Source organism: Neopelma chrysocephalum, unplaced genomic scaffold (assembly GCF_003984885.1).
Source record: "Neopelma chrysocephalum unplaced genomic scaffold, ASM398488v2 Primary Assembly neopelma1_43, whole genome shotgun sequence".
NCBI lineage: Eukaryota > Metazoa > Chordata > Aves > Passeriformes > Pipridae > Neopelma > Neopelma chrysocephalum.
In genome coordinates this window covers 3257366-3273521 of record NW_020897702.1, presented here as the reverse complement: position 1 = coordinate 3273521, position 16156 = coordinate 3257366, and the positions used below count along the sequence as shown (strand labels likewise).

General features: G+C 41.0%; 3 protein-coding genes across 17 annotated transcripts in view; 2 read left to right on the top strand and 1 right to left on the bottom strand.

Annotated features, from left to right (window-relative positions):
* Positions 1-8708, top strand: part of FRY (FRY microtubule binding protein) — a 241119-nt gene extending 232411 nt beyond the window's left edge. For 7 of the 9 annotated variants that reach the window (XM_027677781.1, XM_027677780.1, XM_027677775.1 and 4 more), the window contains 4 exons: positions 2235-2252; positions 4933-5043; positions 6476-6669; positions 7237-8708. In XM_027677781.1, coding sequence (XP_027533582.1) covers positions 2235-2252; positions 4933-5043; positions 6476-6669; positions 7237-7495 — 582 coding nt within the window. In that variant the 3' untranslated portion in view covers positions 7496-8708. The remainder of the gene's footprint in view (positions 1-2234; positions 2253-4932; positions 5044-6475; positions 6670-7236) is intronic. The other 2 variants (XM_027677779.1, XM_027677783.1) reach the window with 1 other exon arrangement.
* Positions 8709-9625: 917 nt separating this feature from the next.
* ZAR1L (zygote arrest 1 like) lies at positions 9626-15757 on the bottom strand. 3 transcript variants are annotated; one of them, XM_027677771.1, is made up of 5 exons: positions 15686-15757; positions 11124-11706; positions 10612-10704; positions 10397-10471; positions 9671-9993 (listed from the first exon to the last, which is right to left on the bottom strand). In XM_027677771.1, the coding sequence occupies exons 1-5, from the start codon at positions 15745-15747 to the stop codon at positions 9850-9852; spliced, it is 957 nt and encodes a 318-aa protein (XP_027533572.1). In that variant the 5' UTR covers positions 15748-15757; the 3' UTR covers positions 9671-9849. The 3 variants fall into 3 exon arrangements, with proteins under 3 accessions (XP_027533574.1, XP_027533572.1, XP_027533573.1); XM_027677772.1 differs by lacking the exon at positions 15686-15757 and having other exon boundaries at positions 11124-12612; XM_027677773.1 differs by lacking the exons at positions 10612-10704; positions 15686-15757 and having other exon boundaries at positions 9626-9993; positions 11124-12612.
* The window catches only part of BRCA2 (BRCA2, DNA repair associated), a 37025-nt gene continuing 35976 nt past the window's right edge, over positions 15108-16156 (top strand). For 2 of the 5 annotated variants that reach the window (XM_027677761.1, XM_027677765.1), the window contains exon 1: positions 15241-15365. The gene's annotated coding sequence lies outside the window, so the exon portion shown is untranslated. Of the gene's footprint in view, positions 15218-15240; positions 15366-15590; positions 15609-15676; positions 15795-16156 lie in introns of those variants that run through there. The other 3 variants (XM_027677762.1, XM_027677764.1, XM_027677763.1) reach the window with 3 other exon arrangements.

Below are 16156 nucleotides of genomic sequence, written 5' to 3'. Positions count from 1 at the left end.
TAATCAATAATCAATTATTGACTACTGTTTGACAGTTCCATGGATTGACAATGAGGTGAAATGGGCCCAGGTAGGTCGCTTTTCCAAAGGAGGAACACAGCTGTGTATAGATTTCTCCAGACAGAACAGTTTCTATTATCCTTCAAGTCCAGTGGATATTTAAGAATGCACAGCATATGCTGTTCTGTCTCTGATATATATACAAGTTTGTGTATATACTCAATTTCCTAGATCATGGGAAAAGGTTCTGTCTGCTGACATGCCAAGTCAAATAGGATAACCTAACAAAATGCGCTTGCAGTTAATAAGCCCTTGGACACAGTAGTTACTTTAATATGCTGGGACTCTCTTGTGCCAATAAATGACTGAAGACTGCATTGCCATCAAAGTCTTAAGGAATAATTATGTAACTGTCATTTCCTTTCAGTATCTAAAAATGATTCCTTGAAAAAGCACAAAGATCTGTGATCTAAAAATTAGTGTTTTGCTGTATTCCTGGTCTGCTAACAATACAAAACAGCAATTCTAGGAATAAAAAACTAAATCAAAGCATTGCTGCTAAGGAATGTGTCCTTCTTAGATGCTGCATTTACTAGCTGCATAAAGAACTGTGCAAATGATCCAAATACTCTAAACATTTGGTATTTTCAGCTGCCAAAACCATTATTTCTGTAAAGTCTATCAACTAATCTACAACACTTCCCTTACTATAGTGATTAAACTGTAAAGGCTGTGAGCATTCGTCCTGAGCCCTTGCTGCTGGGTTTTTCCTTGCCCCTTTTTTGGCCTGCTTGGTTTTGGAAGCAGTACAGAGGAGACATTTGAAAAACTCAAGCCAGCACACCTGTGAATTTACTGGAACACAGTGATCTGTCTGCTCTTGTCCTCTTCTTATCTTGAATTCAGCTTCATAAGGCTTCATTTATGTGAACTGCATGGAAGCCAAGATAGAAAGAGGTTTTTTTGAAGAGTACTAAGTAGGAGTAAAAACTATTCAAGCAGTGTTAAAGGCATAAAATTAAATATCATAAGACCTTAAAGCTTAATTTGTCATGATTTTATAGAAAAGCATTTGGGACAATACTTTTCATATACTTTTTAATAATAAGGCCAATGGAAAGAAGACAGGCTGAAATACTTCGTTAGGCTCCTCAAAGTTAGCATTAATTCATATTTCTTGTTTTCTGCCTTTGTATGGATGGTAAGGTAAATCATTTTAATAAGAATTCCAGATGTTTATTAACATTCTGTGCATATACACTGACATCAGACTGTAACTGGCCAGATGTTGTGTTTGTTACTTACAGCATTTACGTGATGACTGTTCATGTAAAATATGAGATTGTAATATTTGTAAAATAAGGAAAACTGCATAAGATGTACACAGAGTGGAAATGTTAGTTCTTGGCAAAGAAAAGAGGAACACTTTTTTTTGGAAGAGAGTACTTAGTCCCCTAATCTTTGAAATGTTAATGTAGGTCAATTAGAATTTTTATTACTATTGCAACAGGACTTACACTGACATTTTAGTAGCTCCAGAATTACGAACCAGTGAATCATTACTGATGAGAGGAAGGAACACAAAACTGTCTCAACTTGTGGCACTGCCATATAGTTAAACAAAACTGGCATTTCCATGGATTTTTTTCCTTATGATAGTCATAATTTAAAAGTTATATGCAAAATGTTTCCCCTGTAATGTGCCAAGTAATAGGCCCAGCAGTCACAAAGCTTACCCTGCAAATTTCCTTAGATCTATTAAGTCCAACAAATAGAAGTATTTATAAACAAGAAAATATTTAGAAATAGCAAAGTTCAGTTTTATTCATTACTTGAAAACCCTTCCTAATTTTTTTAGTACTTTGCAATATGAGCTCTTTTTAATAAAAAAGAAAGAAAATTTAAATAAAAGTATTATTTCAAGAGTTTTGTAGCACAATTTCACTGTAAGTTCCTGAGCTATTTAGTGGGATACATCCAAACTAATAAATCTGAAGATCTAACTGAGGATATTTAGACTGGAATTTACAATTAGAATTAAAGCTTGATTTTATTAAGAATGCTGTGCATGTTGTATGTGATATTTCCAACCAATTATCAGGTTGAGGCAAGCATTGCTAATACTGCTGACAAGTTATGCTATTACAAATGGGCTGTGCTTCCTATTGCATGCGTTACACTGACATTATACTTTCTTTCCTTTCCTTTTCTCCTGTGCCATGCTTGCTGTGTAGCAAATGGAATCTCTTGCAGTAAGTTGAAGTTCTTTCATATTTTTTGTCCATCTATAGATGGACTAATACACCCCAATCTTACTGTTTTACTTCTAAGCATGCTTTCCTTTTTCGTTATAGTTTTCCTATAGAATACGTGGTTCTAAATGCAGTGACAAAAATAATTTACTAACATGTGTTTTGTGAAATATGAAAATATTGTGCTAAAATTCTGGCACCTTCGTAATGCTGTTTCAAATGGTCATTTACATACATTTTTAAAAATCAAGCCTTTGAATGGATGTAATAAGCTGGATTGGAAAACAACATTTTTTCTTATTTTAAATTAATAATTTTCATTTTTTCCTAATGGAAAACTACAGTTTATAGTTGGCAGTTATGTTTCAAACGGGTTTTGTTTATATGTTGATTAACAGTTTCACCACTGTTGGTTTCTAATACTTGTTCAGGAAGAACAAAAATTGAGTTGCTTGATACAGTAACTAAATGTTGAGTGAGTCAAACTAGAATCATCAATTTGACCTTAGCTTGTCTTCATTCAGGTTAGCAGCCAGAAGGGTGAAACTGAACTATTGTTCTCCAAGGACTGAAAAAACCAACCCAGGTGTTACATGTCAAGCTATCACGAGATTATTTTTTTTTAATGACGTGTCCTGGTTTTCCATTAATTTTTAACTCCCTGTCAACTTCAAGTGTACGTGGATGTAACTGCTATGTAATGTTGCTAGATCTCCAAAATTTGAATAGAATGAATTTGATCTCTGCTGGAGAACCTGAGGCTGTGTCCCTACCTGTAAGCTACACAGGATGAGGGAGGAAGTGTGTGTCCCTGGGCTGGCACTCAGGGTGAGCAGTTAGCACTTCCCTGGCTGGGCCACCAGCCAGCCCCTGACATGCCTGAGCAAATTTCAAGAGAAGACAGAAGCCAGGATGTTATATCTAAACAGTCAGTCTTTATTTTGGGAGGAGAATGGTTAGCCACACAAATGCAAACTTGGCAGTGCTCTGTGCCCTCAGTTACAGAGAATGGCCTCTGGGCAGGTTTATTTCACTGGCAGTGTCCCTCAGGCCCTATCTCTTTGTTCTCTTGGCCACTGATAGGTTTTGTCCCTGTCCACAAGCCAATTCTGTCCTAGCACATCTGTTCCACTCTACTTTTTTTCTCACCATGGATCTGCTGGGCCCTCTTTCAGCTCCTGTGGGTCTTTGTTGTATCAGGTCTGGTGGGATCATAGAATGGTTTGAGTTGGAAGGCACTTAAAAGATCACATAGTTCCAATCCCTCTGCCATGGGCAGGGACATCTTCCACTAGACCAGGTAGCTCAAAGCCCCATTCAACCTGGCCTTGAACACTACCCAAGATGGGTAGCTGGTGACCTCCTCACCCTGATGAACAAAGCTGCAATTTGCTTTTGACCTCAGCCTTTTCTGGCTGGTACAGAAATTTTGGGAACTGAACTGCAAAGGCTATGGTTCTAATTTTGGCTTGTTAATAAAAAACATGGCACTTAAATATTGAACCATATGTAAATAAACACCTCAGTCAAATCAACATTTAAAGTGTTCTTAAAGAACTTTATTAGTATTTGTGCTGGCATTTGCACAGACCTCAGTTCATCAAAGAGCTGTAGTACATGCTGGTAGCTAAGCATATATGAAGTGCTTTAAAGAAGCACTTCTTCTTTTCTGCCATGTTTGGCATGAAACTTTGCTCTAGAGTTCCTCCAAACAGATGGAAAGAGCATTGAGCCCATCCTTGATCACTGTGTCTGTAACAGCAGACAAATCAAATATGGTTCGAAACCTGTAAGGCTTTCCTGCCAAAGAGTCCATACAAGGTCAGGACTTGTACTTGCAGAATTTTCACTTATTACATAATTTGCCAAAGATTAAATGTTCCTCCCTTCTTCAGCATGATCCAGCTGTGGAACTATGAGATTCCCCTTCCTAATACACACAAGAATACAAGGACCACAACCATGTTAACTTGACTCTTCGATGTGTCTGACACCCTTTGTGTTGTGCTGCACATTACACTGGAAGAAACAAGTGAATATTCATAGAGCAGTTCTACATAATCTGGGATAATACATCATAGAAGCCAAATATCCTCTTACACATTAAACTCCATCCATCTGTTGTATAGTTTCTTTAAGATGGTGGAAAATCCATGAGCAGAGTTTTAAGTTCCAGAGCTGGCCTTTCCTCCTTCTCAATCCTAGCTGGATTTATTGCTACTCTTCCTCTCTCCTCAGAGAAGCAGGCAGGAGCTTTGACCGTCTTGGACAACTATTTTATAGCTTCTTTCTTGGATTTCCATCCCTCAGAAGAGATTTTCATCCATATCTCAATTTTTAGAGTTTCATGTTCTAAGCAGCAAAGTCCCTTACTCTGTATTCTGCCTCTGCTTTCCAGCTGCAAACTGGAGACAGTGAAGCTAACAAATACGTTTTAAGACTGATGCTGACATGTGCTACATAAGAGCTAGCCATCATAATTTTGATTTTCAATGTCATATTTGACTTACCTGCAGAAGAAAAATCATTACTTATTTTCTGAAATAGTATAGGATCATACTTCAGTGAAATAATGGTTTTTAAGAACAGAACTATATCCATATGTTTTGTTAGTTATCAAAAATTATCTAAACTCACTAATATATATTAATTATTTCTTCTCCTAAAAATCTTTCCTTAGCAATTGGAACTCTGTCAGAGATTATATAAACTGCACTTCCAGCTGCTGTTGCTTTTTCAGTCCTACTGTAAACTTATTGGACAAGTGCACGAAGTGAGTTCCATGCCAGAGGTATGTAACAAATTACAAAGTCTTATACTGAAAATTCCACTTTATTTTCATGTCCTTATTTTTCCTTCTATGAACTTAGCACCAAAGATTACACTATTTCACTATTATGTCTGCAGGCATACATAATCAACTAAGTACCTTAATGTCATGTCTTTTTAATTCTGTAATATTTACAAACTTTTTTCTTCAAATATTTTTGACACAGCACACTCTCACTTTTGACCCAAATAGCCTTATGTTTTTAGATAAATCTGTGTATCTTACTTAAAAAAAAATTTCACAAGAACAATACTGTTTGTCAGGTTTATTTTCAGCAATTGCTTAATATATGAAATACTTTGAAATACCTTTGAGGTCATAACTTTAAGTTGAATGATCATCATTTAAGGAAAGATTTAACTTGCCATTCCGTATATATTTTTCTCTTAGTAAGGTTTACGTATTTTAAACTATTGAGGAGAATAAGTTATTGTACTTTGCTTTGTGAAGTAAAATTTGAAGCTATGACATGTATTTATGACATATTCTAGTAGTTTAGAGATGGTCTATAAATGGAAATGGTTTGGTTTATGTGCTGTAGTAGTACAAAGAATTTGAATACTTACTGTATCTTAAGGAACTATTCTGAAGGCTGGCTCAGAATGTGACTGGGCTGTTCACTTTTACGAGCAGACAGGACAGTAGGCACCCAGTCCACTACTACTAGAATAGTCTTAAGTTTTAGAAATTTTTTGTGTTCCTTATACTTGATTTCTGTAACTGTATGACACAGTTATGACTTTGTTGGATTTTTATAAATAATGCAACCTGTGGAACTGGGGAACAATTGTATGAGGAACTGTTTCACCATGAAATTTGCATATTTTGCTAGCGCCATAGGCTATTATTTAAAGGAGGTTCCATTGTTAGTACATGTGACAGTGGTTATTTTTAGCATATGTGAGCATGAAGAAGTAGATCCTTAGAAATTAATTAACTTATTAATTATTTATTAATCTTGTGCCATATTAACTTTTCAGCCTGACAAAGGGTTATACAATTCCTGTCCATCTGTTAATCATATCAGATCCTGCATATGTTTGTAAATAGATAGCAACATCTTCCAGGAGAAGTATGTTTTCTTAAACTTTTCTGCTATGATATGAAAAAAATTGGAAGAGGTGAAGAATAAAAGCTTGTTTAGATGTGCTCTTGCATTTTAGCAAGCCAAAACTACAGCATAAGGTTAAAGGAAGCACAAAGTTAAAAGATCTGTAGTTTGTATTTTCCCCATAAAATGTACAGAGATCAAGAAATGTCCTTGTGTTAAAATGAGGTCTTTTCCATAATGTGTGCATTCAATGTAGTAGTAAGAACAGACTTGAAATATCTACTCCTTTTGGGGCATATGGAGAATGAAAATACCCATCTCTCATCTTTCTCCTTGGAACAGCTGTTAAATATGTCAAGAGAACTGAGTGAACTGAAGAAAAATCTGAAGGATGCTGCTGCTGCAATCGCAGCTGAGCCTCTGACAACAGAATCTGAGCCCTCATTCAATTCTACTGAAGCAGCTATTCAGTCCATGCTGGAGTGCTTGAAGAACAATGAACTTGTTAAAGCCATCCGACAAATAAGAGAATGCAGGCAAGTTTTGCTACATGCTTCATATTAGACTTTCATGTTATTAGAAAAGTATGCATTTATTATCATCCTAAATTTATACTAAATGTAATGCACTGATTCAGCATAGTTAATTAATACGTTTCAACAAGGTACATGGGGGCATTGGTATTATTAACTTTTGCAGGGGTGTGTCACCAGTAGCTATCAAACATGTATGCTTGCAACTATTAAGATGTTTAATTACATTGTGTAGATCAAAAGTCCTGTGAGGGTTTTAAGAATCTTTTTATAGAGGTAATTCCTTACAGGTGCATGTCACTGACATCAGCTAACGTTCAGCCCAGTTTCACTTCCACTTATTTGAATAAGTTCTCTTAAGCATTTTTTTAGACAATAGGAATTGAGCTTTTATGTGATTTCAGTTGCCTGATACCAGAGTCTGACTAACAGTAGTGTAAAACAGCAAGTTGCTTTTGTTTTATAAGCGTGTGCAAGTCCATTCTCCTTTTAGAGATCTCTATCACATAGCTTCTGTCTGTGCTAATAAACCCATAGTGATACGCATGTTCTTTTCCTGTTTCATTGCAGGATTTTGTGGCCTAATGATATCTTTGGAAGTAGCTCTGACGATGAAGTCCAGACACTACTGAACATTTACTTTCGCCACCAAACCCTGGGCCAGACAGGCACCTATGCACTGGTGGGCTCCAACCAGAGCCTGACTGAAATCTGTACCAAATTAATGGAACTGAATATAGAGATCCGCGACATGATTCGCAGAGCTCAGAGTTACCGGGTCATCAATACTTTTCTTCCAGACTCCAGCGTTTCTGGCACAAGTCTCTGACAGGACCCTTGTGTCCTCTTTCAAGCTGGGAGTGCTGCCCTGTGGGAGTAAGGTGGCTCAATGTCTTCTCAGCCTTACAAAGGTTTGGTCAAACTGTACTCACTCTTGTTACATTTAGGATTTCTTCTAAAAAGCGATGGGCCGAACTTCAAATGTGTAGCAATACTGTAAGGACAGAGGTAGCATAGAGCACCCAGGAAAACATCCTCTGTTCTGTGTTGCACAAAAATCAGTTAGCATTTCACTGAGCAACTGCAACTCACTACTGAAGAAGTGACTTCCATTGCATACCAAAGCCTGTTACATGAACAATACTTCCTTTATAGCAAATTAATTTTAGGTTGGTAAAAGTGCAATGTTTCCTTCGCAAAATAGTATTTTTTGTTAAAAAACAAAACAAAACAAAACAAACCCTTGTACATTTTTTCCTTTTTTCTCTTATTTAGTTGAGTGAAAGATGGGCAGAATGAAGCTGGCCACGGAATCTTGCAAACTTGTTGGTCAAAAGCTGAGAGCCTGTGTATATGAAACAAATTGTAAATGGACTACAGTTTAATGTACACTGTAATTTGAATATGATTACTGTATCTTAAAACAACAAGCTGCTATGAAGTACATTTCCTAATGTTACTAGGCTACTGTCTCTGAAGGTACTGGATCATATTGCAGAGGTCTGTTCTTAGGCCCCCCCAAGGATCATGAATGGTCTTGGTAGATTTTCTTTTTTTTTTTAAGGACCTTGGCTGCTTTTTACTAGAAGGTTGCTTTTATGAATATATTTATACTATTAAAGGATGGTTGATCTAATTTAACTTGCCATTTTGTAGGAAAAAGTCCCATTACAGAGTCAAATCTTTTTGATTTGATTGTTAAGCATGCATATTTTTATTTAATATAAATTTTGAGTATAAAAAGTGAAAATATTAACGTGAAATGCAAGTTCTCATGTTAAGTTTCTTTAAAGAGATCTTATTTTATTTGTAATGTATATATAAAAGTCATAACTAACTATATGGGTTTTTTCTTACATTTAACTGCTGTCCAGTGTTAAATGTATGCATGTAAATCTGTTGCACATCTGAGATACTTTTATTCTGACTGTGTAACTTATTCACGCTGTAAATACACTTACCGTTTTTGTGAAGTAACTTTGAAATTTGGATTAGTACATCCATTTAACGAAAATATAAAAGTCATATATAATCACAACAGAGTATGTGCTTGTTGTGAAATTATGTTTTTGTCTAAATCCATACTGTTGCAGTATGGAGTATCCATGATCAGCAGCCCCCAAAAGACACCTTTCTCACCGTTTATGCTGAAACCATTCATTGCACTGACAGAAAACAGCCAGAAATATAAGGATTTATCAGGCTGTAGTTACAACTCAACTTTATTGAAACTGCTTTTGTCACTGTGCTTTTCAATCTTCCACTGACAGTGAAGACCTTCAGAAGTTCCTTCCTCCCTAAAGTATCTTGTGATTCTTCACAGATATGTACAAAATAACCCATAATGTAACCATCTAGCTTTTTAGCATCATTTCTAAACTTCAAGGTAGAGGAGAAATCAGACTATTCCCAACAAAGCCTCACTAATGTCCTAAGACAGCATGAACTGCAACAATACTCCACTGTGCTTTAAATAGGATTCCTTTGGTTCACTGCATTTTATCTCCCTGAAAGCACATTCAGGTACTTTCTTCAGTCATATTTAAGCCACCTACCCTGGAGACACCTTACATGACTGGAAAGCTTCTGAGGCAGGAGCCTGTGTTTAAACCAGGGGCACTAGGACTTGTTCTACCACTCTGAGGACACATCAATTTGTTACACTCCCTCACAGATGCTCCCACTCAAGAGGTTTTTCCCTTATCTTACATACATAGTCTTCCAGCAGATAGTCTTTGATTATCAAACAGCTGTGATTTTTTTGAATATACATTTGACAGCAGCAGTGGGAAGACACACCAGACTTTGTGCTCCAGAACATTTGCATGTTCCACTCTAGTTCAGTTTGAGTGGCTGAAGGAAAATCTTGCTCTTGCAGCTTTAATCTTAACACTCCTTCAGGGCAGACTAAAAACAAAGTCTACTTTTTTCAGGAAATCAAATAGGTTTTTTCCTTCCAGATATATTTTCCTCTTTCATCTAAGCAACATGAAACTAAGCGGTATCAAACTAGTGCAAACTTTTCTTCAACTTTATTTACAGCATACATACAATGAAGTTATATACTTTATAAATAATACAAATGTCTTTGTCCGTTATCCAATGCCAGGTCAAAAGCCTTAAGTCAAAACACTGCAAAAGACTGACAAAGTGCAAAGCACAAAGCAGAAGAGGGTACACAGATCAGACAATGTATTTGAAGCTGTAAGTGTTATCACAGGATAGCCTCTTCCCTTTGCAGCGGCCACAAAGTTCTTGGCGATGCGGTCTCTTGAGATCAATGTGTCTTTTCTTCTGAGGGCAGGAGCAACGAGTCCTTGAACAGATCTTAAGAAACAAGACATGTTATTAGAAGTGGATTAAAGGTGCTTACTTGATGTCTGTGCTAACAGATATTTAGTTTTCCTTAATCATAGTACCGCATTTGGACTGATAGACTTACGAGCTCTCGTGGTAAAAACCCTGCGGAATTAAGCTGTAAGAACCTTCTCACCTAGAAGAACAAAACCTTATCCTATCTGTAGCTAGCCATAATGCTGTATGAACAGAAAATTGTTCATGTAAGCCATCCACAGGAGGAGGGAGGCCTACCCATCACACTTTTTCCAAATAACATTTCCTAGTATTTTGATGAAATCAAGTTTTTCTTCCAGATAAAGTCAATATCAAGTTCAACAACTGTAAACTATTAGAGCATATAACAACTGTATCCTGCTATATGTTAACTTACCTGGCACTGGATTGCTTCCACTCGATAGGGATTGAAGCCCTTTTGGCATTTGCGACACAGCTGCTTGAAGTACACCTGAAAAGAAGGCAAGTTTTCAGTTACTATAGCAACTTATTCAAGGTGTTTAGTACAGGTACCTAAATTTGCACTAAAACACCAGATTTGGTGCCATTCTTACAAGTTTCAGGAACAAAAAAAATGACTTTGTTAACTACCTTGTTGCTTCCTGAAATGCACCACACATAAGCACTCTCCCATCTGGTCTTGCAGTCTTTGCAGTGGAAATAGCCATACTTCTGCTCCAAGAACTGCAGAGACAGAGTATACTGAGCATCCTCCAGCACCTCGAGAACATCCAGCTCAGCTCCCTTGTTACTACTCCCTGAGGGTGGGGAGACACTGAAACAGGCTGCCCATAAAAGTCATGGACGCCCATGCTGGAAGCGTTCAAAGCCATGATGGATGAGACTCTGAACAACATGATCTAGTGGGTGGCATCCCTGCCCACGGCAAGAGGGCTGGAACTATTTAATCTTTAAGGCCCTTCCAACCCAAACCGTTTTGTGGTGCTATGATACACCCGTGTGGATTTTCAGAGGCTGGAGGCTCTGCTGCTGGGGAGACAAAGCCTGCCCGGGGACCACCGTGCTGCTCAAGAGGGGATTTCTGGCCGCCCTGCTTCAGGGTTGGCCCCCCGTGGGCAGCGCCAAGCCCTATCCCCGCGCACCTGGAAAGTCGCTCGCTGCCTGGGAGCCGCGTTCTCCTTCCGCCGCGTCCCCGTCGGCTCCCGGCGCGGCGGCAGCGCAGCCCTCGCCGGACCCTTCTCTTGCTTCTCTCTGCCGTCTGCCGCCGTCGGTGTCTCCTGGGCCGGCCCTACCGACAGCGCTGCCTTGTTCGGGGACGCCTTGGCCTCGGGCAGCGCGAAGGGGCGGCGGTCGGGCGCAGGCGAGTAGAGGGCGAGGCGCCCCGGGGCGCGCAGGGCGGCGGAGCCGAACGCGCGGGCGGGAGGCAGCGTGCGCGGCCCCAGCGAGCACTGCACGGCCTTGTCGGCCCGCAGGCTCACCTGCACCGCCGCCTCCTTCGTGCTGGCCCGGCGCGGTAGCGGTGCCAGCCCGGGGCTCACCTGCGAGAGCAGCGCCTGCAGCTGCGCCCGCCGGTAGCTGTCCAGGTACTCGGAGGGCAGCGGCGTGAGGGGCCCCCCAAGGAATGGGCTGATGCCGCCGCTCTTGCTCTGCTTCCAGCTGGGCTGCTTAGCCGCCGGGTCCTGGCCGCGGCCGGGCGTGGGGCTGCCCCTGAAGCCCTGGTACGTGCTGAAGGGGGAACAGACAAAGCCCTCCATGATCATCGCCCTAGAAGAGTTAGGCCGCCCTGTTGTCCTGTCCCGCCTTTATCTTATCTGGGGAGCTAATGGTTGCTAATTGATAGGGAAATTGGGATCAGCTGGGGGAGGGGGGGCTGATGGCAAGCCTTGCCTGCCTTCCTTCTCTGGAATACCCTGTAATGATGAACAGATGTAATTCAGCCATAGCTGGGACAACCATGGCCTTCGTAGTGAGGGAAAGCCTGCTTGCTCTCAACTCGTTCTGATCATCGTCTTAAAAGAAGAAAAATGGGGTTTGGGAAACTGACAAAGCCCAGATTAACTGGGTGTCCCACAGAGAGCTGAGGATGCAGGAAATTGCATCTCTGAGAAGTCTTTACCGGTATTAAAAGCTCTGAGTATCCCCGTTGTTCCATTACTCGGGGATTAGCTACCTGGAGCTTTTCTATCAACTGAACTGCTTTAGGAAAAGATAGATTATATTTGTGTATAAAAACTGAAGCAAGGGGAAACAGTTATACCAGTAAGAGTGGCTTAATACCTGTATAATTAAATAAGTGTTAGTAATACAAGCACTTACACATTAGACTTCCATAATTACATCAATTTAGTTCAATTTTAAGGTAATATAGTTAAAATTATATAATTCAATCATCCAAACTCTGTATGGAGCCTTTAAAGACTGGAGAATCCTCAAATCCCTGGAACTGCTGTGATGTGAAATACTTTCTTTGTATGATTCCACCCATCTTTATAAATGCATTGCTTTATAAACTTCAAGGGGCCAGCCAGAGAGGGGCTATAGAAGAGCTGGTAGGGATGGTGCCTTTAAATGTTCACAATGCATTTGAGGAAGACCATTCAAGTGTCTGAAATAAATCAGTAAGTAACAGCATTTTTACAGGACAGAAAGAGGTTAAGATTCAGGAAACACATTCATCATAATTAAAAGGAAGATGTCTCAGGGCTCCACATTGTGCTTGGGCTTTCAAAGCGCTGTTGGTATTAACTCAAAGCAAAAAGAGAGTATCAAGATGGCCAAGTTAAAACTTAATGACTGCACTGTGGCTGCAAAAAGAGTAAATTGTTAGGGTGCATTGGGAAGGGGAATGGAGATTAAATTGGAAACTACATGCCATCATTCAAAGCAAAGGTTTGGCTTCTTCTAAAATGCTTTGGGAAGAACCAGTTACTGCAACTCTCCACAACACTGCAAGTTTACAAGTTAAAATTGTTGGAAGGAGATGGAATATGGAAAATTACTGTATGACAAGAACCCAAAGAAAGTGACAGATGAGTAAGCAGATGATGTGATAAAACTGTGCAAAATAAGGACTGGTATAATGGCCCATCTTCGCGAACGAAGATTTGGGGAAAGGTCTTTTTACCTTTCCAGCCTGCGCAATGGATTTTTTTAGGTGAGACACAGCCTGCGCTGAACTGAGCCCACCCTTTAATCCTAAGGTTCATCTGCCGGGGCCAAGCAAGCTTGGACAATGGCAGTGAGGTCCTCAGGACGTAGGTTTGTTTAGAGTGTCCTTCTCATAGATGGATGGCCTCACAGGGCTAACGACCTCCATCAGGCCAGGAGACCGGGGACTAGAACCCGTGGTCGCAGCAGTGAAAGTCCTGCACGCTAACCACTAGGCCACCAGGGGTCTCTCTTCACATATATATTTTTTTTTTTTTAAATATTTAAGCAGAATAAAATTACAGCTATTTCATTAATCTAAAACAAGCAAATGCAGTGAAGTCCACATGCACATATACAAATAAGGAGAAGCTACCAATTCACAGTTAGGCAATGTAGTCCTGCCCTACGTCCTGTACCACAGAAAATTTTCAGCACCCTGGGTAACCACAAAACAGCAGTCTCATGCCAGCAATACATTAAGAATAAGAGCAGAAAATTCCAAGGTCAAAATTTTAATCATGTCCAGTTAGCTTGTAGAGGAATTTCTGCCTGTTTAAGGTCTTTCCACAAGTTTCTTTATGCCTAGGAATAAAAGGGACAGTACTCCCCTTCAAAGGCTTACCCCAGTCCTGAGACTTCTCTTCAAGGACGGAGACAAACCAAAATTTGATTGTACCCAAAGAGAGTGTCAACCAGATTCACAGAACTCTTAGCCAGAAATTTTTTAAAGATGCTGTTAATGTGCTCAGAAAGCACAGGAGTAGGCTAACGTCTATTGTTGAATTTATGCTTTCCTAAAATGACTCCTCCTGGCAACTACTGAGCAACATAATCATTAAAAAGCAGGGAGAAAAAAACAAATCTCATTTCTAGAGCCACCACATTTCATTTTCCTTACAGAAGATCTACCTAGAACTTTAGACTTATGCAAAATACAAATGTTTCACTACAAACACTCCATATGCTTTCTTGAAATTGGAATGAATTCCAGCTCAAAGGCAACCTAAAAACCCCAAGAGAACACAGTATTAAGGATAAGGCTTGATGGCCTTCTGCCAATTACCCCATTCAGAAGCAGAACTGAGTTAAAATACAACCTCTTGAATTGGTCTAAAATAAGAAGATAGGCGAAAAATAATGAAAATAGTTATGTTCTGCCAAATTATAACAAACACATAAAAACTGCACCTAAGCATGTGGATAATGAAAGAAATTTCCGGAGGTAGTGCAGTGCCTACATCTAACCCCAATATGATCTAAAACTTGTTCCCTAACAAATTAAGACTCATAAATGTGGACCTTGCATTACAGGCTACTTTATATCCTTTACAGATAGGGTCTTCAAGAACAGCGATCACATGCACAATCTCAGTGATAAGCTGACTTTGTTCTAGGGACTGGTATAGAGAGGTAGGAAGAAACCCCTTTATGAGACCAGCGTAGATGAGCATCTAGCTAAAATAAAGATGGCTAACTCAAAGTTGGTGACAAGAATGTTACACCCAGCTTGAAGTGAAGAGACAAAATGGAAATGGACATGTATGTGGAGGATAACAACATTCTCTATTGTAACATCAACAACCATGATGATAATTTCACATGTCAAGGCCTACAAGACCACCTGAAAAGCTAAGGTTTGCACAGGCCATGACACTCCTTGGTGGCACTGCCACTTACAGTGAGCCTCCCGGAGCCTTTTCCTGGGAGGCCGGTGTTAGCTGCTGTTGCACAGCAGGATGGGTCCTGTCAGCCTTGGATATGGTATTTCATTTCCCACGTCTCTAGGACGCTGAGTTTTTGCAACAAACGTGGGTAGTGCCCTTCCCAAATCTTCGTTCGCGAAGCCTAGCCATGATGATAGACGCTGCGTGAAGCTGTTGGCTGCCACCCCAGCTCAGGACACGCTCCCTTTGGGTGCTGTGCGGAGCCAGCCTCTGAGGGACGTCAGTCACCGCGGCGACCACGCGTCCCCAGCGCCCCAACCCGCCCGTGCCCCGCCGTGCGGGAGAGGCGGAGCTGGGGCCAGTTCACCGCCTCCTTCCCGTGAGGTGGATGCGGAGGGGGGCGGGAGCGGCGGATGCTCCCGGTGCGCAGGCGCGGGGGGGGTGTTGGCGCCAAGCTTCGAACGGGGCGGCGGGGTGGGGGTTGTTCCCGTCCCCTCCTCTCCCCCCCCCTTCCCGTCCCTGCGTGAGGCGATGCTACGGCCACCGCCCCGCCCGAGGGGCCGCCGGCAGGTAACGGCCCCGCGTGTGGCTCGGCCCTGCCCCGCGGTGTCCCCGCTGCTCCACGGGAGTCCCTCCCCTCTCCTCACAGCCCTCTGGGGGTCTGCGGTCACCGCGGGTGTGGAAGGGGGTATCCGGTGACCAGGCTCATCCCCTAAGGCCCCACGGAGACCCGGGGGCGGCTGCATAGGCCGCGCTCCGTGCTTGGGTCACTGCCCGGGAGGAGCTTTCCCTCACCGGGAGCAGCGTGAACAGGTCAAATCGCATTTTTAAAATGTGCTTCTGAGACAGTGTTAAATTTCTTTGGTTTTCTGTCTCAGGGCAGCCCTTACCCTGTTTTAAAATGCCCTCCTTTCCCATGGTTTTGGTAAGGCAGCGCGTGTAACGCGGTCATCGCCAGGGAAACTGATTTTACTGTCGAAGCAATAAACGTACTAAACGGTGAAGTCCTACGTCAGTCTTATTGATACCTGTTTGTTAACAAAATTGTGAAACTGGCAGTGTCTGCTCCACTTGAAAACAACTTTGAATCAAATTCTTGACACATAAGTTATATAATGGTTGTAAGAGTATATATGTGATAGTATATATTCCACCCCAGCATATGGTAGTGAGTGTGGAGTTTTGATTTGTTTTTAAAATGCCTCAAAAGTGTTCTGCCTTTTCCATCTTGGTTTTCTCCTGTATTTGCTGAGTATTTTTATAATCTCCACTATAATTCCCTCTGCTCCTCTTGTCTGCTTTTTTTGCACCATGTTAATCATTGGGGTGTTTGAATACTCACATCACAGTCTTAAAGCTAA

Bases quoted from the DNA above. Each gene is read 5' to 3' on its own strand.
- ZAR1L (XM_027677771.1), bottom strand. From the start codon at position 15,747: ATGACCGCGTTACACGCGCTGCCTTACCAAAACCATGGGAAAGGAGGG. The intron at 10,472-10,611 runs GTAGTTAACAAA...CCTTCTTTTCAG, and splicing joins GCATTTCAGGAAGCAACAAG to GTGTACTTCAAGCAGCTGTG. The intron at 9,994-10,396 runs GTAAGTTAACAT...TTGTTTCTTAAG, and splicing joins TGGAAGCAATCCAGTGCCAG to ATCTGTTCAAGGACTCGTTG.